The sequence below is a fragment of the Rana temporaria genome, chromosome 7 (assembly GCF_905171775.1).
Source record: "Rana temporaria chromosome 7, aRanTem1.1, whole genome shotgun sequence".
Taxonomy (NCBI): Eukaryota; Metazoa; Chordata; class Amphibia; order Anura; family Ranidae; genus Rana; species Rana temporaria.
In genome coordinates, this window is record NC_053495.1 from 29,197,066 (window position 1) to 29,223,188 (window position 26,123).

Sequence of the window (26,123 nt, forward strand, 5' to 3'; positions counted from 1 at the left end):
GGCTTTTCACAAAATTTGTAAGTGTATCTGTGGAAATTTTTGCCACTAAGACAAAAGAGCATTTGTGAGGTCAGGTACAGATGTTGGAAGAGAAGACATGTTTCGTAATCAACATTTGTATTTACGCTTTAATAGGGTTGAGGACACAATGTAGGTATGCTGTTTAAAGCTAGAAGTCAAGAGACTACATTCTATTAGGTTGACTTTTACTGTGGGCCCCCAGGCTTCAACCCTTTATTTTATTTTACAATAATATGCAGAATTGTTGCATAGGTCTCTCTTCCCATCATCATCTGATGTTCCCAGACCTCTCCATTCAGTTTCTTCTAAATTTCTTAAACAAACGCTTGAGTGAATAGCAGGTGTAAGCTTGAGCGGCATAAAATGCAGCCCATCACAGAGACACTTTCCGTGTGCAGGTCTATTTAACCGAAATTAAACTCTGCATAAAATCTCCTTAGTGCCCCACAGTGCACATTACAAGCATCTCCTAGTCATGAACTGCAATTAAGTGCATGTAATAGGTGTTCAATGGAGTCTTGCTTAAAGAACAAGCAGATGACCTTTTAATAGGAATATGGGGAGACAACATTACCGACATTAATGTGAAATCACTTGGACGGTTGCTCTACATTAACTGAACACAGCAGTTTCTGCTCTACTCCAGCCAGATAATCCCAGAGTAGAACTAAAAAAGTGCCAATGCTGATTAAATACTCTCAGCGTGTGACAATGGTGTAGTGTCATACTCAACACCCGGGATAAGAGCTCTTGGGGGTGCTTTGCGGTTTATTATTCGAGACCATTGTGACCCTGATTTCTAGAAAGATTTGTCCAGGACTCTTGTACAAGTTGGATAAACTTAGCTTGGTTTATAGTTGAGTTTGACCTTTTTAGGCTTCTGTTTAAAGGGCCCCATAATTACATTATAAAGCACTTTAAAGTGGACCTCGCTTCTAGAGGGATTCCTTGTTTTCTGTCCGTCCGGGGACTTTCTGTAGCGAAACGTTAAGCAGTGGCTGCCTGCTTCTGGCAGTTAGCCTCTTGTGATTATATAAATACAGTGCAGCATTGAAAACATTTTTAAACGATTTCTGGCTTTTGAGACAGGAAATTAGACTCATCGAGTGGGCTCCTTTCTGTTGCCAGTTATTTTCTGAAGGTACAGTACAGAAGGTACAGTTCTTTTAGATCAGAAAAGGAAATAACAGATGCAAAATGTTATATTTCAAAAGTTGACTGGTGTACATAGACATAATAAAAAATGTTTTTTTAATTTTCTGGTTGACTGCATCTGTTAAAGAGTAGCTCCACTTTTGTTGAGAAAAAAACATTCCCCTCTGGGTGATCTATGTACAATACAAGGACTTTAACCACTTAAGACCTGGACCTTTAGGCAGCTAAAGGACCCGGCCTTTTTGCGATTCGGCACTGCGTCGCTTTAACTGGCAATTGCAACGTGGCTCCCAAACAAAATTGGTGTCCTTTTTTCCCACAAATAGAGCTTTCTTTTGGTGGTATTTGATCACCTCTGCGGTTTTTATTTTTTGCGCTATAAACAAAAATAGAGCGACAATTTTGAAAAAAAAAAACAATATTTTTTACTTTTTGCTATAATAAATATCCCCCAAAAATATATAAAAACATTTTTTTTCCTCAGTTTAGGCCGATACATATTCTTCTACCTATTTTTGGTAAAAAAAAAATTGCGATAAGCGTTTATCGGTTGGTTTGCGCAAAATTTATAGCGTTTACAAAATAGGGGATAGTTTAATTGCATTTTTATTAATTATTTTTTTTTTTTTTTACTACTAATGGCGGCGATCAGCGATTTTTTTCGTGACTGTGACATTATGGCGGACACTTCGGACAATTTTGACACATTTTTGGGACCATTTAAAATGCATTGTTTACTGTGAAAATGACAATTGCAGTTTGGGAGTTAACCACAAGGGGGCGCTGAGGGGGTTATGTGTGACCTCATATGTGTTTACAATTGTAGGGGGGTGTGGCTGTAGGTCTGACATCATCGATTGTGTTTCCCTATAAAAGGGAACACACTATCGATCACAGCGCCACAGTGAAGAATGGGGAAGCTGTGTTTACACACAGCTCTCCCCGTTCTTCAGCTCCGGGGACCGATCGCGGGACTCCAGCGGCGATCGGGTCCGCGGGTCCCGCAGCTTCGGACCGGGGAGCGTGCCGGCGAACCACGGCTAGGCACTTAGAGGACGTACCTGTACGTGCTTGTGCCCAGCCGTGCCATTCTGCCGTGTGTGTTTGTCAGTGTCCATGTGTTAAGTGAATCTAATGGGAGTGGTTTCATAATTATCAATCAGCTACTACACTTGCAGGCCTCTAATGGGAAAAATTGCAGGGTCTGTATCCCTATATATGTGATTTCCTATTAGGGGTATCTCACCCAAAATTACATCTTTGTTTCAGGAGATGCCTGAGATCTGATTTGTATCTTAGTGTAGACTTCTGGGAAAAGCAGTGAGCCAATCACACAAGCAGCAGTTTGTTTCTAGGGGGCGTGCTGTATACATAATGTGTACAGAACACCTCCAGGTAACCAAATTGCATTGCATTTTACAGAAAAATTACAGAGCTGCAGATTGAAAACAAAAGGTGCTTTTTATTACTATCCAATTACAATATGACTTGAGTCGCAATCGTATATGCTATATTATTATTTTTTTATTATTGTTACCCTTTAAATCCATTCTTAGTAACCGGTTCATTTGGAAACAATAAATGGTCAGTTGTTCATCTTTGGCTGCACTGAACCAGGAGGGTATCCACTTTACATGTGTATTTGATTCAATGTCTTCTTTTTTAGGAGTCATAAGCAGCTGCACTGCATTGATGTAATCATTCGAGATCAAAAACTGCTAAAGTAATCAGCCACTGCATAAGTTTGATTATAGTATAGAAGAGTAATAGAGAAATGCAAATAGAGGGGCAGGGTTTCTGTTTTTCTGTCCACTGAGTATATCAACTCCTTATCTTGCATGAACATGTAGAAGGGTAATCTGCATTTCCATGTAAGCCTCAGTAATGATATAAGAACGGTCATATGTTGGAAATCACTAACAAGTACATGTGTTCTGTATGCTCCAGATAATTTGTATTGTTGGAATGATAACATTATCCAGCTTGCTTTCCCAGGGTATTAGTTAACATTGTCTTGTATTTCTTAAATGTATTTAATGAACACGAAATTGCCTGGAAATAGAACATCTGTCAGATGTACTTTTTAATGTCATCGGTCAAGGAGTGTGATCTTGTTTTCCACACCTCATGAATAATTCATTGTTTTTGAGATACTCCGAAGCTAATTTGAAGGAGGGAGAAGTTGGCGTAGCAAGGAAATAAGTTGTTGTTGTTTTCAGGAAAAAGGGCAAAACTACCAATGACAGCGAACGGAATATTTTAGCTGTAAAGCACCTGAATACTGGAGACATTCATTGTCACTGTAGTCCAAACCATTCCAATCTAGGTGTGAATGTATATATATATAAAATGTATAGTGGCAGCTGCTTTAGGACATAAATGGACCCAAGCTGGATTTGACTGCAGAAAGACAACAAGCTCGGACTTCACTTTGCTTTCATGGTTTTGCATGGCTTTCAGGGAGAAAAATATAAGTGCGTTGTGTTTTTTTTTTCATACTGTTTGAGATTTATAAATAATTTATAATTCAATATTTTCCTGAGTCCTGAGCCCAGGGCAAGGATGACTTTGCAAAGCTGGGTTTTAGGAGGACCAGTCAAGACTGGACTTGTGCAAGATTGAATTTTCAGTTTTAAAGTGATGGCCAGGTTTACTTAAAGTGGAACTAAAATCTCGTTTGTTTTTTTGCCAAATAAGTTGCCATCTTAAACTTGTGCTTGATCTTCAACTGCCATGGTTCTCCACATGTGATCAGTTATGACACCAGACATTAGATGGTTTGAAGGATGATGTGAATCCAAGCTACGGAGTATGTTTAGAAAATATATGCTGCAAGAAATAGATGCTGGATGGTTTGACAGCTTGGTTGAGAGCACAACCAATGTGGTGGTTACATTCCCGGCAATGGGTTTAGTTTCACATTAACTACGAGCCCCACAAGCTGCACATACCTTTCATTCTTTTCCATTGCTTTGGCCTCTAATAAAAATATCCAGTACTTCTGAGTATTAGGATAATGGGACTCCTTCCCCAACCTCCTACATGAGAAGGCTGGTGCTTGCTGTTATGTGGTTGGGGAGAGAGCCCTTCGTCATGAAGGAGCAAATGTGACTTGGAGGTTATACAGAAATTCTCTCTACCCTCCCAGTAGCCAAAAAGGAGTGTCAGAGAGAACGGAGATTGCCTGTATACGTTGCTGGAGAAGACCGCAGTTAAGTGAAGATCTTGCTTTGTCCTGAGCGGCCTTAAACTAGTATAACTGCATGGATTTACGAAAAATTTATATTTCCTCCTTTTGAAGCTTTTCGTACTTTAGCCTTCAGCTTAACAGACAGGTTATGTCTCTTGAAGCCTCGCAGTGGTGCACTGTCATCTGCCTGACATTGCACACTGTCTCCCAGCTCCAAAAATACATAACAGTTTAAAATAACAGAACTCCATAATTCTTAAGGGAAAGCTGCCTGTAAAGAAATATGGAAGCTGCGAATGCTGAACTCTTTCCGACTATTCTAGTTGACTCTGATTTCAGCTCTTTCCGAGTCTCTTACGCAAAATAAATCTGCAGCTAGTACAGGGAAAGAAAGTTACACACTGCTAATCAGCATACTTTTTCTGGGTCAATGGCTGTGTATTTAAACCTTTGGATCAGTATCCAGGCAGTCAGGGCTGGGGAGAAGAAGATGTTTGTTATCACATGACCAACACACCAGAACCTCAGAATTGTCCTAAAAGGCACTAAGGACTGCCAAGTCGCAATCAACAACATGCCATTGGGTTTTGTCAGACTCTTTGTATAAGAACAAAACGACAGGTAGTGTTTTACACAATTTATTGTACACAAAGCGATGAGAACACTGTAGATTATGGCACTAGAATGTATTTTTTGTATCCATTTAAGGCCTACTTTAATAAACGTTTTTATTTTTTTTCAGGCTGAGGACGAGTTTGTCTACTGGCCAAGTCGCGAAGAATCTATGAACTGTGAGGCCTTTACTGTGACTCTTATAAGCAAGGACAGGTTGTGCCTCTCAAATGAGGAGCAAATCATCATTCATGATTTTATCCTTGAAGCTACACAGGTAAGGCCTTGAAAAGTTGCAGAAATATAGAGCTGGCCATAAAACAGGCCATCCATGTATTTATTTTATGACCTAATCTGATGTGACTTTAATGAATTTCCAAAGTACAAATGCAGAGAGATCAGGCTATGCTACCAGGAAAATGTATGCACATTTTTCTCTAAATGAAAAATGACTTCTGTGGAAAACTGTATGAATCTGAGATTTGCATAGCAAGCCACAAGTTAATGGTCCAGATACATATTTATTCCAATGCAAGATCAAATGGAAGACCTACGAGGCAACGCTTTGAGGGCCAGAGATCACCCCCTCATCAAGGCTACAGAATTGGAAAGGACAGATGCAAACTGGACTGGATAATACAATGTATGTTTAGACCAGTGGTATATTTTAGTGTCCATCATATATGCTGGTTTGGGCTGCCCAAATCCGCTGCTGATGAACACGGTGCTTTAATATTTCACTGGTCTAAATTCCCCCATACAATTGTATACTTTATTCAGTCCAGTTTGCATACAATGTTTACAATTCTCAAGTCCTGGTTGCCTTCTGGCCCCTGAAAATGCATTACCTTGATTACTATTTGATTTTTGCATAGTAATACATTTTTGTATCTGGTCAATTGACTGGTGGCTTATAACTTCAACCTTAAATTCATACAGTTATATTACAATCCAAGGGAATTGTGTATAATCTGCCAACGCAGAATCCAAAAACCTAGTTCGAACACCACTACAACACATTGGAGAAGAATACCAGTAGGATCATTCTAGGGGGTCTCCAACGTTACTTTACCATTTCTTATGAATACATTTTCTGGGAAAAATGTAAGTGATTATAAATGATCACCTTGTAAAACGCCCCATTCAGTTTAAAACTGAAAAGAAAGGCGAAACATTTGAGTATAGATATACATAAACCATTATAAATACCTTTTTGGGTGGAACTTTAAGTAATGACAAACTGATTTTTTTATTTGCGCAGTTAGATTTTTTAATTGACATATTTGTCTCTGTTCTCCTGTAGGATGATTATGTTTTGGAAGTGCGTCATTTCCAGTGTCCAAAATGGCCAAATCCAGATGCTCCCATAAGCAGCGCCTTTGAACTTATTAATGTCATTAAAGAAGAAGCTCTAACGAGGGATGGACCTACCATTGTGCACGATGAGTATGTACCAGTAATGGCTAAAATCGCTGTGTTATGCATTACTAATAATCAAAGACTTAAAAAAAACACACAGCTGTCTTCCAGACCTAACAATACGTCTATAGCCAAACTGACAGTCTTTATGAAACCCCAATAATACACCATATCTATAGGCTGTTTTGTGAGATGGGAACAAAAGGGCACCAACACTGAACAAAAAGATTTTTTATTAGAAGCAGATGACATGCTAAAACATAGCAATGTAAAAGAAGTGTCTTCATGCTTAGCAAAGGGGGCACCCAGAATTGGAGCCACATGGATCCCATTTGAAGGCATCTTCCGAGCCATCACATAAGTTAGGAAGGGCATCAGTACATGACATCAGTGAGGAGGACGCATGTCCAATATCAAACCTGCACTAGTAAGATTACATTTGAATTGGTTGTTGTAGTCAATCATTTTTTTTTCCTTAGGACTCATTTTTATAAATCATGTACTTGTAGATCACTTGTCTCCCAACATATTTTTCCTCTTCGTAAATGGCTTTTGAATACATGGTGACCTACCTCCAGGGCAGAGCTGCCTGGAAAGCAATTTTTATATAGAGAAGCGCTATAAACATCACTGAGACTAAGGTCTTGCAGTTGCTTAAATAGGGATTTGATGCTGTAATGTGGGGAGAGGGAGGTCTGAGCATCCAAGAGAACTTTATTTAACCACTTCCATACCGGGCCTATTCTGGCACTCCCCTCCTGCATGTAAAAATCAGATTTTTTTTTGCTAGAAAATTATTTGGAAACGCCAAACATTATATATGTTTTTTTTAGCAGACACCCTAGAGAATAAAATGGTGGTAATTGCAACTTTTTATCTTGCACGGTATTTGCACAATAATTTTTCAAACGCTTTTTTTTTTTTGGTTTCACAAATTAAAAAATAACAAAATAGTATAGTTATCCCAATTTTTTTGTGTAATATGAAAGATGATGTTACGCCGAGTAAATAAATAACCAACATGCCATGCTTTAAAATTGCGCACACTCGTGGAATGGCGCCAAAGTTCGCTACTTAAAAATCTCCACAGGCGATGCTTTAATTTCTTTTTTTACAGGTTACCAGTTTAGAGTTACAGAGGAGGTATAGTGCTAGAATTGTTGCTCGCTCTCTAACGCACGCGGCGATACCTCACGTATGGTTTGAACGGCGTGTACATATGTGAGCGGGACTTGCGTGTGTGTTCGCTTCTGATCGCAAACTACCGGGGACAGGGGTGTTTTAAATTTGTTTTTGTTTATTTACTTTTTTTTTATCGCATTTTTTCCTATTACAAGGAATGTAAACATCCCTTGTAATAGGAATCTATTGTGACGGGTCCTCTTTATGAATAGATGTGGGGTCAATAAGACCCCACAACTCTCCTCCAGGCTGAAAAACAATTGAAACTATTGGATCTTCCCTTTAATAATAAAGCTGATTGTACATTTTTTTCTTAAGCCTGCAGACTTAAAAAAACAATCTGTCAAAGTACTCCATCCGTGCCATACAGTACAGATAAACAAATCTCCCTGTGGCTACTGTATTTTGATAGACAGCCCTACCAGATGTCCAAATACCAGTATGGCGTCTGCATCTAATTGGATGCAGTTTCTGTTTTATGCCCAGTTCCTCCTGATTTTTTATTCCGAGGATGTTGGGTGGGAGGGTGATGACGGCGCCACCCACTGATCAAATTTGTACAGTGTATGTATGGCCAGCTTAACAGCCTGAGAGTTAGATTCATATCACCTCTGCTAACCACTGGAGCTCAAAGCATTTACAATTTCACACCAGATGCAAGAAAAATGAATATATTTCAGTGAGCCTAGTTTACACCATTGCAGTGTTTTCCTATAAAACTTGCTGCATTTTTTTTGTACATACACTTACCAGAATGCACATCAACATGCATTAAAATTCAACTTGGTAAAAAAAAAAAACAAGGCTCCGCAAAAACGCCACAAATACATTACATGCCTGTAAACACAGATGCGGAACTACACAGTAAGCCCAGGTTCACACTGGGCTGCGGGAGTGAAGCCATGCAAGTTCAGCTGATTATAGAGACATCTGTGCAGGATGTCTATGTAAATCGCAGGCCGGAATCGCAAAAAGTAGTACAAAAACTACTTTTTGAAATCGGTGCAGCGCCGCAGATGCAGCGTCGCACCGATTGGGACAGTGCCATTACCAGCAATTTGCGGCAAATACCGCCGTTTTGACATGCCAAATCGCATGTCAAAACGCACCAGTGTGAACCAGGCCTAAATAAGGGGATTGCCATGTAAACAAGCACTGAATTGGCTAAATACATTCCAGGTACATCAAAACAAATGTATGCAAAGACATTATTTTTTAATATATATTTTTTTTTAAAACAGCCACATCATGCGTATAAAAGAACAACACAGTGGACCCTTGCCACTGTGTTGTGTGAAAGCAGTGGTGTCTCTGCATATTCCATATAAGCTCCCTGCAGAGTCCGAGCAATAGCTCTCCATTCAACAACACTCATGCTCCCTGCTGATTGGAGAGTTCTAGCTCTGACTCAGCAGGGGGTATGTCTGAGCTCTTCAGAGAGACCACTGCTTCCACCAACAGAGCAAGTGTCCTACTTTACAGCATACTGACAACAACTTTCTACTCATGGTATGGCTACTTTCTGAAGAAAATGAGCTGTAAGCTGTTGCACGCCTTTTGTTTTGATGCAACTAGAATGTATTTAGCTGATTAACCTCAAGTTCAGTAAAAGTGGTTATTAACCCACTCTAAGGACTTTACATAATCCACTCTGTCTCCTAAGGCTATGTCCCCCTGTGTCTGTGTTTTATATGATTATACCTAATTTCTGAGCACTAATTGCCACTCACGTGACCCGTCGGCTCTCTCCTCTACCCGTCGGACAGATGCAGTGGGCGGGGCTGAGATTCCCCCACTGACATCAGTTAGGAGAGAGCCCACAGCATTGATTCACAGATCCCTGCGGCTTGTAGTCCTTAACCACTTGGGGACCGCCGCACAACGATATACGTCGACAGAATAGCATGGCTGGGTGCAAGGGCGTACAGGTACGCCCCCTTTAAGAAACCAGCCGTGGGTCCCGAGCGCACCGCCGGCGCCACGCTCGCGACCCGGTCCGAAGCTCCGTGCCGACGGACCCGATCCGAAGCTCCGTGCCCGCAAACCCGATCGCCGCTGATGTCCCGTGATCGGGTCACAGAGCTTAAGAATGGGGAGAGGTAAGTGTAAACAAACTTTTCCCCGTTCTTCCTAGTGGCATGTCAGTGATCGTCTGTTCCCTGTCATAGGGAACGACAATCAGTGACTTCACATGCCCACTGGCCACACCCCCCTACAGTAAGAATCACACACTAGGGCACACTTAACCCCTAGAGGTTAACCTCTTCACTGCCATTGTCATTTTCACAGTAACAGTGCATTTTTATAGCACTGATCCCTGTAAAAATGACAATGGTCCCAAAAATGTGTCAAAAGTGTCCGACGTGTCCACCATAATGTCGCAGTCACGATAAAAATCGCTGATCGCCGCCATTACTAGTAAAAAAATATTAATAAAAATGCCATAAAACTATCCCCTATTTTGTACACGCTATAACTTTTGCGCAAACCAATCAATACACGCCTATGTAGTAGAATGCATATCGGCCTAAACCGAGGGAAAAATATTTTTGGGGGATATTTATTATAGCAAAAAGTTAAAAATATTGATTTTTTTTTTCAAAATTGTTGCTCTATTTTTGTTGAAAAAAAAAAATAAAAACCGCAGAGGTGAACAAATACCCCCAAAAGAAAGCTTTATTTGTGGGGAAAAAAAGGACGTCCATTTTGTTTGGGAGCCACGTCGCACGAATCGCAAAAAGGGGCCTGGTCCTTTAGCTGCATAATGGTCCGGGGCTTAAGTAGTTAATGAACTACCACGGCGCTCTAGGTAGTTTATTGAGCTTCCTGTCATTCATTAAACTGCATGCCCATAATGAAGGTACAGAAGGATATATACACAGTCTGCAGGACAGTGACCTTACACCCGCGTTCTGCATTTCTTATTTTTTTTGTAAAGGTGAACTTGTCTTTTAACTTTCTTTCTCCCAAATTGCCCCTAATGTACACATGGGTGTGGTCAGATTGTGGGCGCCTCCTGGAGGCAGTGATTGGTAGGAATGGTTCTGCACACTCTGTAAAGTGCTGCATAATGCACTAGCGTCCTGTGCATACAAAAGGATTTTCAAAAGGGAATATAATTAGGAATTATACTCTGTAAAAGATATAAATATAGGTACGATTTAATTTAACTTCTGTCACAAGGGCAATTGAGCAGTTACATGAAACAAAGAAATAATTTGTACTGTTTTTATTCAAACTTTGGTTTAGTTAAACCCGAATTATGATCTTGAGTATTTTACCTCATTAATTATGTTACATATGAGTAAATAGGCTGCCTGGCTTATTCGTCATAAATTGTAATTTTTTTTTTCTAGCCATAATGCACATTAAACACGGTTCTGTCTCTAATTATCACTAAAGGAAATGTAGCTGAAAATTAGGTTTTTTTTTCCCCTCCCTTCTTTTCGAGGTAGAAATAGCTGTAAATTTACAATTTAAAACCCAGGAATAATTATGTCCACAAATTAGTTTGAGAAATATGAATCTCCAAATGCCAAGGCACAGCTGTATTAATTCGATGATTTGTGCTTTAATTTGTTTGGAGTTTGAGGTTATCAAATTCTTCTAGAAAAATTTGCAAGTCATTAGCCCGCTGCCATATGTTGCCAGATTGCCAGCATCCGATACTTTAAAAATTATTTGGGCCATTTCCATGCAAATGTCATGTTCTTTCCTTGGACAAATGTGAATCTTATAGAGTGTGTGAAAGCTGGGGCAGGATTCATTTGTTTTGTTAAAAGTAAAAATGTTCAATAAAAAGTCTTTTAGCCAGATTCAGGTAGAGTTACGCCGGCGTATCAGTAGATACACCGTCGTAACTCCGAATCTGCGCCGTCGTATATTTAAGCGTATTCTCAAATTGAGATACGCTTAAATTTACGCTGGCCCCTAGGGGCGTGTACGTATCTCGCTGATTTACGCATTCTAGGCGTAAATCAGCGAGATACGCCTATTCACGAACGTACGCTTGCCCGTCGTAAGTAAAGATACGCCGTTTACGTAAGGCGTTTTCAGGCGTAAAGATAAACCACCAAAAAGATGGCGCAGCCAATGTTAAGTATGGACGTCGGAACCGCGTCAAATTTTAAAATGTTTACGTCGTTTGCGTAAGTCGTCCGTGAATGGGGCTGGCCGTAATTTACGTTCACGTCAAAACCAATGAGTCTCTGCGGCGTAATTTGGAGCATGCGCACTGGGTTATGTCCACGGACGGCGCATGCGCCGTACGTTCAAAACGTCAATTACGTGGGGTCCTGCCTTATTAACATAAAACACGCCCACCTCTTCCCAATTTGAATTAGGCGCACTTACGCCGGCACATTTACGCTACGCCGCCGTAACTTAGGACGCAAGTGCTTTGTGAATACAGCACTTGCCTCTCTAACTTACGGCGGCGTATCGTATATGAGATACGCTACGCCTGCCTAACGTTAGGCACGTCTACGTGAATCTGGCTGTTTGTCTGCAGCTTAAGTTATTCCAGGTGTTTAAAGTCTGCCAGTTGTAGAAGATTTTTTACTGGAAGTCCATCTAGTTCAGCTAATAAATGGGGGAAAAAATAATCATACAGTCCTATATGCACAATCCTATATCCACATTTGATCCAGAGGAAGGCAAAAAAACAAAAAAAAACAATGCATGATCGAATTTGCTCAATCGGGGGAAAAATTCCTTTCAGATCCCTCGAGAGGCAATCGGATATTCCCTGAAACAACTCTACCTGTGAATGTTAGTATCCAGTTATATTATGTACATTTATGAAAGAATCCAGGCCTTTTTTTTAAAAGCAATCTTCTAAGCTGGACAGAAACCGCCTCTTGAGGGAGTCCAGTTCATATTTTCACTTCATTTTACAAAACCTTTCCGTATTTGGGGATTAAATCTGTTTTCCTCCAGATGTAAAGAGTGCCCCTTGTCCTCTGTGATGACCTTAAGGTGAAAAACTCAACACCAAGTTCACTATATGGACCACTTATGTATTTATACATGTTGATTGTATCCCCCTTAATCTCTTATTTTCAAGAGAGAATAAATTCAGTTTCTCTAATCTTTCCTCATAGCGGAGTTCCTCCATGCCTCTTATAAGTTTGGTTGCTGATCTCTGCACTTTCTCCAGTTCTCCGATATCCTTTTTATGAACTGGTGTGTACAAAACTGAACTGCATATTCCAGATGAGGTCTTACTAATTATTTGCACAGGGGTAAATGTATATCTCTCTCTGCTATCTATGCCTCTCTTGATTTTGCTCACTTTGGGAACCACAGTTTGACATTGTGTGCTATTAAGTTTCTGATCTACCATAATACCCAGATACTTCTCCACCATTGATTCCCCCCAGTTTTACCCACCCGAAGGATAAAGGAACACCATCCAGCACCACTGCCAGCTGCCTGTCAAAATCTCTTGTATTCTGCTGCTGCAGATCATTTATAAATAACAACTGAATTTTTTTGACCTGCAAATTTGTGTAACATATACGATGTGGCCCTCGGATTAAAAAGTTTGGAGACCCCTGCCTTAGACCATTAACCACTACTCTCTGCATTCAGTTTTTTAGTTTTCTATCCATTTGATTTTTCCAAGCCTGTAGACTTTACCTTACACATTAGCCGTGTGTGTGGGGGAGGGGGGGGGGAGAGACTATGTCAAAGCTTTTGTCCACAGCCACCCCTCTGTCCAAGGTTTTACTTACCTCCTCATAAAAAGAAATCGGATTTGTCTGACAGCTTCTGTCTTTCATGAATCCATGCTGTCTGTTGCTTAAAATGTTTTTTTTTCCTGCAAGAACTCATCTTTGTGGTTGCGTTTTTTATTAAACTCTCTTTAGTATCTTCCCAACTATAGAAGTTAAACAGGTCTATAGATACTTAGTAAAGACTTTGATCTCTTTTTAAATATACATTTGCCTTACGCCAATCCAGTGTTACTATCAGTCATCATTGAGACCCTAAAAAATTGAAACAATGGCTTTAATATGACAGAGCTCAATTCTTTAAAGATTTTAGTGGGTGGTTGCCATCTGCAAGTGCTTTATTCTGTCTAAATATTTCTGGACCATATAAATTTTGAGCCATTGTGGATCATTTGGGGCTGTGTCAGTGGCATCCCCATTATGGACATGAGCTCCCCATGCTCCTTTGTATACACAGAGCTGAAGGATGTATTTAATAAATTTGCCTTCTCTTTGTCTCCAGTCACCCACTCTAGATTTTGTAAAGGGCCTACATGCTCAGACCTGACCTTTTTACTATTAATATATTTAGGAATAGACAGGCTGTTATTTTCAAGACCTAGATAACTTTTTTTGGTGAAAGTCACCTTTATGCCCTTCTGGTGTAAAGTCTTGTTGAGGAACACTTCTGAAAGTCTTCAGCTTATATCCCAGTTTCTGGCATTCTTTATTTAGGTTTATCGGTCCAAATCCTGTTTTTCCAACCTAGAAATTAGATCTTTGATTTTAGAAAGCTAAATTATGAAGAAGTTGCAAGCGTTCTATATACCCTGTTGTACAAGTTATATAGTTTTACTATAGATCTTTCGTTTGGCTACTCTTTTATGATTTTTGCTATCTATGGTGGTAATCGGGCTTTGCGATTTACATCTTTTGTAAGCAGGGGAGGGTGAGTCCCAAGAAAAGAAAGTCCTATAACCCCAGCAACTGTGTAGAAGGGATATTGAAAATGTTTATAGTTTACAAAGCAGGTTTGCAATGAGCCAGGGTAACCCAGCAGTAATCACCCAACAACTTGTACCTTTTGGAACTGCACAGATGTTGCAGGAGGGCCTCACTATTTTTTCTTTTTTCATGTAATCTATAGATCTGAGTGTGCAAAAGGAGGAGGGAGGTTTCACAGTTGCAAGAACCATCTTATAGCAGGCTTTCTGGAAGGGAAATTCCAGCGTATAAGTACTTGAGAGCTCCAAAAATCCAATTCAACCCACCGACATTCTGTTAAATAACTATTTTCTATTTCTCAGCCTTCAACAATAGCTGTTGCTCCTTTGGTACAACAGATGACTTTGAAAGCTTTGTTCATTAAAATTACAACAGAACATTTGGAAGATTGTGCTTTTTCCTAGCGGACACCACACAACAATTCTTTGTATGCGCTTCAGAATGATATCTCTGAGCGTCTTCAGAGAGCAATCTGGACAAAGCTGCGTTAATGGCGCCCTTGACCTCATTAGCCGCATGTTACTTTTCATTGGCAATTTTCTCCATATGAAACGTGACAACAGACACAAATGAAAAGGCAGAAGCAGGACACAGATAGCAAAACGAAGTCAGGGTCAGTAATTAGACATGGACATTCCTAAAGGACTTGTGCAACTGGACTAATTGGATAATAAGACTCTTGTAACAGAATAAGATGTTTGCCTTCCTCTGTGCAGCTAACAGCGTTTACATTCAACCTTGTTTGGCATAATTAGAGCAGCATATTCGCTACTGAGGAAGGTACAGACAAGGCATGGAAGATATTTCAAATGGGAGTCTGAATTTTTTTTTTTTTAAACTTCATCAAGCTACCAACTGAAACCTAAAAAGACCCATTAAACTTGCAGCAGATATACAAATGATATATTAACATTTCTAAAAAGTTATATGTAAAAAAATGCAGGCTCTCACTAATGTTTAAAGCAAACCTAAGATTTACCCATTCACGGCAAAGCAACAGGTTTGATTACTAAAAATAGCGCCTAAATACCGCCTGGAAAAAATCTCCTCCCAGCAGCATCTTTGGAAACCGCGGTATTAACCTTTTATCGGCCGCTAGTGGGGGTTAATACTGCACCGCTAGCGGCCGAATCCCGCAGCAATTTCAACGGTATAGCGCCGCTATTTTTAGCGGCGCTATACCGCCACCGCGCCTCCCGCCTCAGTGTGAAAGGGGCCTTATACTTTTAGAATCATAGACCTAAAATTAGCATGCATATCAGTTGTGGCAGGCAACTAGTGTTCACAAAGAGGCCAGCATTGGCAGGCTACACATTCCTCTAATTAGAAGTTTTTTTAAAATAAAGCTATAATTTGGTGGTGATTGTAGAGTGGCCTTTTTATACACCAAAAGACTTTTTGAGGAACACTACACTCTTCCGCCTTCTTTTCCGACACCATAAAATATTAGGCACTACACAGCTACACCTCACTCATTTGAAGGCTTTGTACCCACGAGCTTCAGCTTGTATAAGAGCAGTGTGTACAGCAAGTTTTTACAAAAGCATTTGCAGAGCTTTCAGCCAGATAATGTGTTTGTTGCAAAGAGTAAAAATATGAATTACCAACGGAAAAGCGGCTTATTTTTGTACATATAATTTACTTTCTGTTATGGGTTGCTGCAAGACAAACAATAAATGTACACATTTTTGTTTTTCAGGTTCGGTGCTGTTTCAGCCGGGACACTCTGTGGTCTCGCCACTTTGTCTCAGCAGTTAGAAAATGAAAATGCAGTGGATGTTTACCAGGTGGCCAAGATGATTAATTTAATGAGACCCGGCGTATTCACAGACATTGTAAGTGACCTGGGTACATGATGCAGTTGGGAGAGGGTGCATGATGAGGACTTTTATAAACAGACTATCTACAGTATTTGTATATACCCCTGTTCAACATTTTGAAGAGACTGTTGACAGGTTGGCAGATCAGACTTTGGCAGCTGCTGGCAAGTTAGAATTCACCCTGAGACTCGAGTTGTAGACTAACGGCACTCGAGTTTGAAAGCTATGCAATAGCTATAACAAGGGAGGTCTCATTATTTGTTTAATAGCATGAAGCATAGGATATTCATTAATTTGTTTTCAGCTTAAAAAATTGCCTCACTAATATAGATTTCCATGTTATATGCCGACTCAATACTAGGTGCATTCACCCCCTTCCTGCCCAGGCCAATTTTCAGTTTTAAGGGCCAGTTCACGCCATAGAAATGCATTCCAGATGCTGTTCTGCATGCACGTTTTTGGTGCAGTCCAGTGCATTTCTCCTCTTTTTTTTTCCTAACCTTAAAAAAATACATGTGTTTTTGGTGCATTCCCATACATTTTTGATGCGTTTTACAGCATTCCAGTGCAGAAAAAATTCCACTTATTCTACTTTTTTTTTTCTGGAACTAGAACACACCGAAACTGCCAGCACTGGTGTGGACTATATACCCAGTGAAGTGAACAGCCTGCGATGATACACAGAGATTTAACAAATCCTCTTACATATGTTTTATCTGCAGTCTTTTCTTCTCTACATTCTTTCAAAAGTGCAGGTGGTGCTAAAAATATTTCTTCACTGTGTGAGAGCTGATTGGAGGAAAGGCACTCAACCCCTCCACACAGCAAAAGAACTGTGTTGTGAATCAACAAGCTTTGGTTCTGAGCTCTCCCCCCTCCCAACACAAATGTATTTGTTGGGAAAAATTCAACAACAAGCACCAGAGAGAAACAACACTCATGCCGCGTACACATTCATGATGAGAAAAATGCAATTTTTTAAATTGGTCAATTAAAAACGATTGTGTGTAGGCTCCAGAGCATTTTTCTCAACGTGAACAATGGGCATTAAAAATTTCGAACCTGCTCTAATTTCACCGACGTCGTGAAAAACGGTTGTGTGTACGCTTTGACAGGGAAAAAACGTGCATGCTCAGAAGCAAGTTATGAGACGGGAGCACTCGTTCTGGTAAAACTAGCGTTTGTAATGGAGATAGCACATTCGTCACGCTGTAACAGACTGAAAAGCGCGAATCGTCTATCACCAAACTTTTACTAACACAAAATCAGCAAAAGCAGCCCAAAGGGTGGCACCATCCGAATGGAACTTCCCCTTTATAGTGCCGTCGTACGTCACCGCGCATTGCTCCAGCATTTATTTTTTTCACGATCGTGTGTATGCAAGGCAAGCTTGACAAGAATCACGTTAAGAAAAACTTTGTTTTTTCTAGGACATTAAAAACGGTCGTGTGTACGCGGCATCAGAGGGTTATTTATGAAAAGCAAATCTACTTTGCACTACAGGTGCACTTGAAAGTGCACCTGGAAATGCAGTCGCTGTAAATCTGAGGGGTAGATCTGAAATGAGGGGAAGCTCTGCTGATTTTATCATCCAATCATGTGCAAGCTAAAATGCTGTTTTCTTATTTTCCTTGTCTCCCTCGGATCTACAGTGACTGCACTTTCAGTGCAATTTCAAGTGAACTTTGCACTTGTAGTGCAAAGTGGATTTGCCTTTCGTAAAAAAAAACAAAAAAAAAACTTAGCGCTTTGGAGAGCGATAGGGAAACACTGCAGATATTTGCTTTGCTCAAATTTCATGACAGGTTTACAACCACTTTAATGTATTGATATACTGTGTTCTATATTGAAACAGTGCTATTTCTTCAGTATGTTTACTTTATAGTTTTCTAAACAGGAGTAGTACCAGTTCGTCAGTGTATTGCTTTACTATGTTTTTACCTAGAGCAATGCCAGTTTGCTCAGCATATTGCTTTAGTATTTTCTTTATGGCAATAGTAATGCCAGATCCTGATAATATAGTCTGTTAGTGCTTTCTAACCAGTTGCTTTGCTGTGTTTTTTATTAGAATAGTGTCAGTATATATACAGGTGCATCTCAAAAAAAAAATTGAATATCCTCAAAGTAATTCTTTTTTTAGTAATTCAATTAAAAAAGCGAAACTCATATTTTTTATATAGATGCATTACACACAGTGATATATTTCAAGCACATTTGCTTGAGGATTATTGGCTTACATCAGTATCTCAGAAAATTATATAAGACCAATAAAAGAAAAGGATTTTAATGCAGAAATGTTGGCTTACTGAAAGGTATGTCCATGTACCGTATAGTATACACTCAATGCATACTTTTGCATAAATTATTGCATCATTGCAGTGTGGCATGGAGGTGATCAGTCTGTGGCGCACTGCTGAGGTGTTATGGAAGCCCAGGTTGCTTTGATAGTGGCCTTCAGCTTATCTGCATTGTTGGGTCTGGTGTCTCATCTTCCTCTTGACAATACCCCACAGATTCTCTATTGGGTTTAGGTCAAGCGAGTTTGCTGGCCAATCAAGCACAGTAATACCATGATCATTAAACCAGGTATTTGGCAATGTGGGCAGGTGCCAGGTTCTGCTGGAAAATGAAATCTGCTTCTCCACAAAGCTGGTCAGCAGTGGGAGGCATGAAGTGTTTTAGAATTTTCTGGTAGAGGGCTGTGCTGACTTTGGACTTGATAAAACACAGTGGACCAACACCAGCAGATGACATGGCTCCCCAAATCATCACTGACTGTGTAAGCTTCCCACTGGGCCTCCTGGAACGTGGATTCTGTGCCTCTCCACTCTTCCTCCAGACTCTGGGACCTTCATTTTCAAATTAAGTGCAAAATTTACTTTCACCTGAAAAGAGAAAGGGCTTCGGACCACTGAGCAACAACAGTTACAGTCCTTTCTCTTCTTAGCCCAGGTAAAGATGCTTCTGGCGTTGACTCTGGTCCAGGATTGGCTTGATACAAGGAATGTGACAGTTGTAGCCCATGTCCTGGACGTCTGTGTGTGGTGGCTCTTGAAGCACTGACACCAGCCATAGTCGACTCCATGTGATTCTCCCACAAATTCTTGAATGGCCTTTGCTTCACAATCCTCTCAAGGCTGTGGTTATCCCTGTTGCTTGTGCACCCTTTTCTACCACACTTAATATGCTCAGATACAACAGCCAGCCTCTTTATCAGTAGTGACCCTTTTGTAGAGGGTGTCAATGACTGTGTCCTTGACAACTTTCAGTCTTTCCCATGATTGTGTAACATACTGAAAGACTATTTAACCACTTAAGACCCGGACCATTATGCAGGTTAAAGGACCTTGCCCCTTTTTGCGATTGTGCACTGCGTCGCTGTAACTGACAATTGCGCAGTCATGCGACGTGGCTCCCAAACAAAATTGGCGTCTTTTTTTTTCCACGAATAGAGCTGTCTTTTGGTGGTATTTGATCACCTCTGCGGTTTTTATTTTGTGTGCTATAAACAAAAATAGAGCGACAATTTTGAATAAAATGCAATATTTTTTGCTATAATAATTATCCCCAAAAATTTACTCTTCTACTTACTTTTGGTAAAAAAAAATCGCAATAAGCGTTTGGTTTGCGCAAAAGTTATAGCGTTTACAAAATATGGGATAGTTTTATGGCATTTTTATTATTATTTTTTTTACTAGTAATGGTGGCGATCAGCGTTTTTTTTTTTTTCCGTGACTGCGACATTATGGCGGACACATCAGACACATTTTTGGGACATTCTCACGAAAAGTGCTATGAAAATGCACTGATTACTGTGAAAATGGAAGTGAATGGGGTTAACCACTAGGGGGCTCTAAGGGCTTAAGTGTGCCCTAAGGGAGTGATTCTTACTGTACAGGGGGCGTGGCTGTAGGTGTGACGTCACACTGCCACAGAACGGGGAAGTTGTGTTTACACTCACCTCTCCCCGTTCTTCAGCTCCTGTGACCCGATCGCGGGACACCAGCGGCGATCGGGTCCTGCGGTCACGGAGCTTTGGACCGGGTCACGAGCGCGCGACCTATGGCTGGGCTCTTACAGGCGACGTACAGGTACGTGCCTGTGCCATTCTGCCGACGTATATCGGCGTTAGGAGGTCCTTAAGTGGTTAAAGGCTCAGGAAACCTTTACAGGTGTTTTGAGTTAATTGGCTGATTAGAGTGTGACACAATGAGTCTACAATATTGAATGTTTTCACAATATTCAAATTTTCTGAGATACTGAATTTTGGGTTTTCACTAGCTATAAGCCATAATCATCAAAATTAAAAGAAAGAAATACTTTGCTATTTATATATTTCACTTTTTGAATTGAATTACTGAAATTAACTTTTTGATATTCAAATTTGTTTTCTGTACAGGAGCAGTGACAGTTCTCAGTATACTATTACTGTATACTGTAATGCCGCGTACACACAATCACTTTATGTGATGGAAAAAAACGACATTTTCTGAGAAGTAAAAAACAAAGTTTTTGAAACTTCAATTTTCAAAAACGACGTTGCCTACACACCATCGTTTTTTCACAATGCTCTAGCAAAGCGAGGTTACGTTCACCACTTTTTTCCATTGAAGCTCGCTTCATAACTAGCTTCTGGGCATGCGTGGGTTTAAAAACGTCGTTTTTTGCTACACGCGGTTAATTTCTGTGAAACAAAAAACGACGTTTTGAAAAACGACACATAAAATTGAAGCATGCTTCAATTTTTTTTTGTCGTTTTTCACAAGACATAAAACGACGTTTTTCCCCACACACGGTCATTTAAATTGACGTTTTTTAAAATGTTGGTTTTTCATCACATAAAGTGATGGTGTGTACGCGGCATAACAGTTTCTCTGTTTTACAATTGCCTATACAGGAGTAGTACAAGTTCTCCTTTAAGTGTTTTCTGCACAGGAGCAGTACCAGACATTCATTGGCATGGATTTATTAAAGTCAAATAGACTAAGCACTTTGCAAGTGCAGTTGTTCCAGAGCTTAGTAAATGAGTTGAAGCTTCCCCTTGCAAATAATACCCAATCACATGCAAGGAAATGTAAAAAAATGAACATGATTGGATGATGAAAGTCAACAGAACAAAACCCTCATTTACTAAGCTTTGGAGCAACTGCACTTGAAACGTGTACAGTCCGTTTGCCTTTAGTAAATCCACCCCACTGTATTGATTTATTATGGGAGCAGTACACATTCTTTGGTATGCTTCTTTACTATTTTGTAGACTGGGTAGTACCAGTATCTTGCTTTACTATAGTCTATAAAGGAACAGTACCAGTTAGTCGTACCGTGTTTCCCCGAAAATAAGACCTACCCCGAAAATAAGCCCTAGCGTCATTTTCCAGGAGGGATGCAATATAAACCCTACCCCGAAAATATGCCCTAGTTTAAAATGCTTGTAAAATTCTATAAGCCTCTCTATTACAGTAGTATATCATGTACAATGTGTGTGTTTCTGTAATATAAATGCAGGGAAGAGAGCTCCAGCGGGTCACAGAAGCGCAGAGCGGCGCTATAACGAAAGTATTTGGCACAATTATATTACAGAAACGCACACATTGTACATTATATATTACTGTAATAGAGTGAATTATAGGATTTTACAAGCATTTTAACTCGCACTGGGGATTCCTGACTGGCAGGGAGAGGGGGAGAGAAGACATCACATTACATGGTAAGACCTACCCTGAAAATAAGCCCTACTGTGTCTTTTGTTGCCAAAATAATTATAAGACCCGGGCTTATTTTCGGGGAAACACGGTATTTATTGCTTTAATATTGTCTATGTAGATGAGGCAATAGCTCAGTGTACTGCATATACAGAAGTAGTTCCAGTCTCTCATTAATGTATTACTGTTTTCTGCACAGAAGCATTATTACTTCCTGATGGTAAAACATTTTTTTTTTTTTACACAGGAGCAGTACCAATTCCTCTATAAAGCGATGCTAAGTTTGGTCAGTACAAAGGAAAATGGCCCCATGGCACTGGACAAAAACGGATCCATTCTGGTCAGCGACGAATCGGACCCCTCACAGAGCATGGAGTCTCTCGTTTAGGTTGCAGCTCACCAGAGGAAAAGGCACTACGTTTGTAAAACTTCTGACCACCTAGAGACAGAGTGGACTTTTTTTCGAGGCCTTTTATTTGCCAGACTATATAGGTTATACAATAACCCAATTACTTTTTTACACTGATAAAATTTTGATATTTATTTTTTGCCATTTTATGTCTTAATGGTATCCTACTGAGCATTTGCACCTCTGTTCATTTCACTTGGTGAAACGCAATTTTCTCTAGTTTTGCACTATATGATCAGTGTTACTGCCTATAACCGCTGTAGGAAATGGCAAAAGCCCAACAAGAACATTCCCTAGATCCAACTCATGCTCTTTTAAACTGAATTTTTTTATTTTTTAAGTTCTTTTTAAAAACGCTCCTGTCGGCCACACACGTCGCAGGCGCCACTTTGTATGCTGAAGCGATATTCAGCGTATCAGTTGACTAGGAACTTGTGACTTTTGCCTCTGCAGTTTCATGGGTAGGGCTCAACAAAACCAGGTGTCAGGAAGATATTGCTTCGCTTCCTGACTGGCAAAGGTTTTTTTTTATTATGGGACCTGCACCCGGGACCCAAGAAAACTGCGCCATCAGTGCAATGCTGCATACAACAAAGTCAAGTGTAAGGAACAGATTAACCCGCAAGTCCACCCCACGGGGCCATGAAAACAGGCTTATTATTCTGTAACTTGGGTGACCACTTTCTTTGCCTACGTGTTTATTTAATCGCAAAACTAGCACATTATTAATATATGCTCTGCTCTGGGACACTTACTACAAGGCATTCCATTCACTCTTGAACACTTTGTCACCTGATCATGTGATGTATAGTTTTTACTTTGGTTCTGTTCACACGCCATTCTTTTGTTATAAACTGAAATTTGGGTATTATGTATTTTTTTTTTTTTTTTATATATTGTAATTTGTATTTTACTTCCTTCTGTGAACCCAAATGAGCACTAGCTTTGGTTTCTCATTTGCAGCAACAATTCTGTTTAATTCATTACGCAAAATGATAAACTTATTTTTTATCAAAATTCTGCTTTGGTCTAAGTCTGAGTGTTTGCCACGGCCTAAATAGATTGTTTAGTCAGCTTAGCTTTTAGAGCTATTTAAAATGCACACCAACTCATATGAGGCATGTTTTAGCCCTAAGGGTATGTACACAGATGGACAGCAAATGCAGTTAGTGTTTGTGACAGCTCCCGCACTGTGACCACGTTTTTGTAATTTCCAAAGAGCGTCTTATTGGGAACCACTCATTTAATATACAGTCACGTGATCAAGTACACAGGCCTCACAGTGCCTGTTTTGATACTGTCTAGTCCTGACTATGTGAATTCATACAGCGCATTGTGGCAGCAGGCAGGTTAAATTCCCTGGTTGCATCCAGGATGCAATGTATATATCACCTAGGTTCAGGCTTTATGCCAGTTTACACCTCTAGGGGGAGTGCTGGGATGACTTGATGAGCCCAGCTGTATCAGGTGGGCTCGTTAGGTCCTCTACAAAAACTCCCAGCATGCAGAGAGATATGCTCCAACCTGGAACCAGACCTGCGTGAATAGTCTGGGGAGTGTTCTCTGTGCGGTGAGACAAAAGCTTGTGTGGCTACTACTATCACAACTTTAAACAGCAGGGAGTTAGGGACTGGGGCAGCACTAGGCTATACCCAGGTGTTGGGGACACCGATGTGTTTAGTGAGCGGTTAAGTGACCAGGGTTTATTTTTGTGTTTCTGTCACATTTATTTTCGTATATAGTTCAAATAAAAAACACACCTTTTTGTTTTTCTCCTACCACCGTCTGCTGTGCCTAATTGTTTTTTTGTGCTGAACCCATCCAGGGGGTCACACACACCCGCTGCCGGGCTAATCCCCTCACAGTATGTAGATTCCATAAGGGATGGAAGTCGCATTTAAGAGCTAGCCAGTTCCATTTAGAAACTTTGTCAACAATTCTAAGGAGCCATAGAGCATGTGTTTTTGTTGCCATCAAGAGATTTAGAACATACCATTTTCACCTTTTGGTCATCCCTTTTCTTGGAATCTCAGTGCTACTGCCTTCATCTGTTTTTTTTTTTTTTTTTTTTTTTTTTTTATTCCCCCCATTTCCTTTCTACATGCACTCGCTTTAGCATTAGCTGTACATCATTGCACTGGACCAGCTTCTTTATAGTGAAGACAGTGGACCATGTTCTCACAGAGTGTGCTGGCACAACCAGTTGTCGTCTTGAGACTCCATTGGCACACGTTAAATTCATATCACTGACTTACTGTTCCTAAGGCCACCAATGCAGACATTAGTGATGGAATAGATAAGTGTTCACCCTACTTCTCTTGTTTCCTCCTAGTAACTTTGGTTCTCAATACACTGTGATCAAATGCGGGGCAAACAGGGTGCATTCCTTTTGCAAAGGGTGCTAAAAGTTGTATGAGATAGTATACAATAGCTCTCTTTGGACACGTCCTCTGTGTTTTTTGTGTGTTAAAATGGACAAGAGATGCAATGTCTGTGGTGGAAAATGTGGAATTATTGTAAAACAAAATTACTGGCATCTAAATTAGGGGAATAACCTTTATATTACAGTCTGTGATGAAACTACCATTAAAAAGTAGTGCCAAGCCTTTTGAAATGTGTCAAAAATATTAACATTACAGATGTGTCTGTGCCCTTTGTCACACTCAAACAACCTACCCTCCCAGCTGTTAACCCAAATTATTATTAATAGCCAAAGTCCTGTCAATTTTAAGTATACTGTAGCATTTGATGAACAGGTGTAAACTCCTGTCTGATAAAGCAAAGGTATTGAAAAACTAACCTAACTAAACTTGCTATGAAAAGGCAAAGTGAACCAACCCAAAGTAAATTTTTCCAGTTACTAACACCTAGTTGAGAATAAAGGGAGCCTGTTTGGTTGTTGTTTATCACAGCCAAGACTCTGAAGGCTACTGTTGCCTGGCTCTCAGAAAAGGCAGTATTTCTAGGTCAGATCCCACCTCCATCATGAACAACTGCAGTGCTTTCAGGAGCCTTGGCTCTGCAGGATTAAGGATGAACTGACAGGCGCCTCTGGAAGGGTTGCCCTACCCAAAACTATATTAATTGCCTCTGGAACTATGCCCTGTGTTCTCAGCCTTGCCCCCTACCCTGGACATTATATTGTGGGTGTCTGTTCAACTGCCAGATTCTCCATTCAGAATTCCTATGCTGAAAATTGTGGCAAGTACATTTTCCTTATAAAGGCTCTCATAGGTATAAGAAACCAGTAGATTGTTAAATCTACTTGTGTCCACCCAAATCTGTACCATTTGTTTTTGGATGAATGTAATATTTGATTCTGAGAAGCACTTGAATAAAACATAGTAAATGAATTGAGTAACCTTGTTGGCCAAAAACTTGGTGGCCAAACTATTTCTCAGGGGAAGTGGTATTGTCATAAATATTGAACAAGCATGACATTATTGGTATAATGAAGGAGTTTTAAATGTAGAATGAATTGTGGTTTCTAAATAATTTAACATTTGTAAAAATTAAGACTGTACTCCACCTTATCGTTGCAGTTGCTTAATGGATACCATGTCAAGGTGTAATGGTGATACTCAATTTTATATATATTATTGTTTGGAAATTCTTGTCTGCGTCTGTTTTTTTTCTGTAATACATGACTGTGGCCTATGTACAATAGAGGTATCAATTCTGTCCTGAAACAGTTATCTTGTCAATGATGACTAGAGCTCCAGGTGATATGACGGGGTGTATCCTTACAGTGGACAGTTCTATATAGGAGTCAGTCTCTTAGGAGTGAGTATAGGACACTTTCCTAAACTGCTGAACTGACATTACATAAAACATGTGCTTAACATGTTTAATAGTCATTAAGAGAATTTTTCTTTTCTGAAAAAACACACTCAA

The 26,123-nt window shown here is 40.0% G+C and overlaps 1 protein-coding gene across 5 annotated transcripts in view; it reads left to right on the top strand.

Moving 5' to 3' along the window:
* PTPRG (protein tyrosine phosphatase receptor type G) overlaps positions 1-23,250 on the top strand; it is a 634,330-nt gene extending 611,080 nt beyond the window's left edge. For 4 of the 5 annotated variants that reach the window (XM_040359120.1, XM_040359115.1, XM_040359118.1 and 1 more), the window contains 4 exons: positions 5,109-5,255; positions 6,282-6,424; positions 15,998-16,133; positions 22,068-23,250. In XM_040359120.1, the coding sequence (XP_040215054.1) occupies positions 5,109-5,255; positions 6,282-6,424; positions 15,998-16,133; positions 22,068-22,208 (567 nt within the window). In that variant the 3' untranslated portion in view covers positions 22,209-23,250. The remainder of the gene's footprint in view (positions 1-5,108; positions 5,256-6,281; positions 6,425-15,997; positions 16,134-22,067) is intronic. The other variant, XM_040359119.1, reaches the window with a different exon arrangement.
* Positions 23,251-26,123: the final 2,873 nt, after the last annotated feature.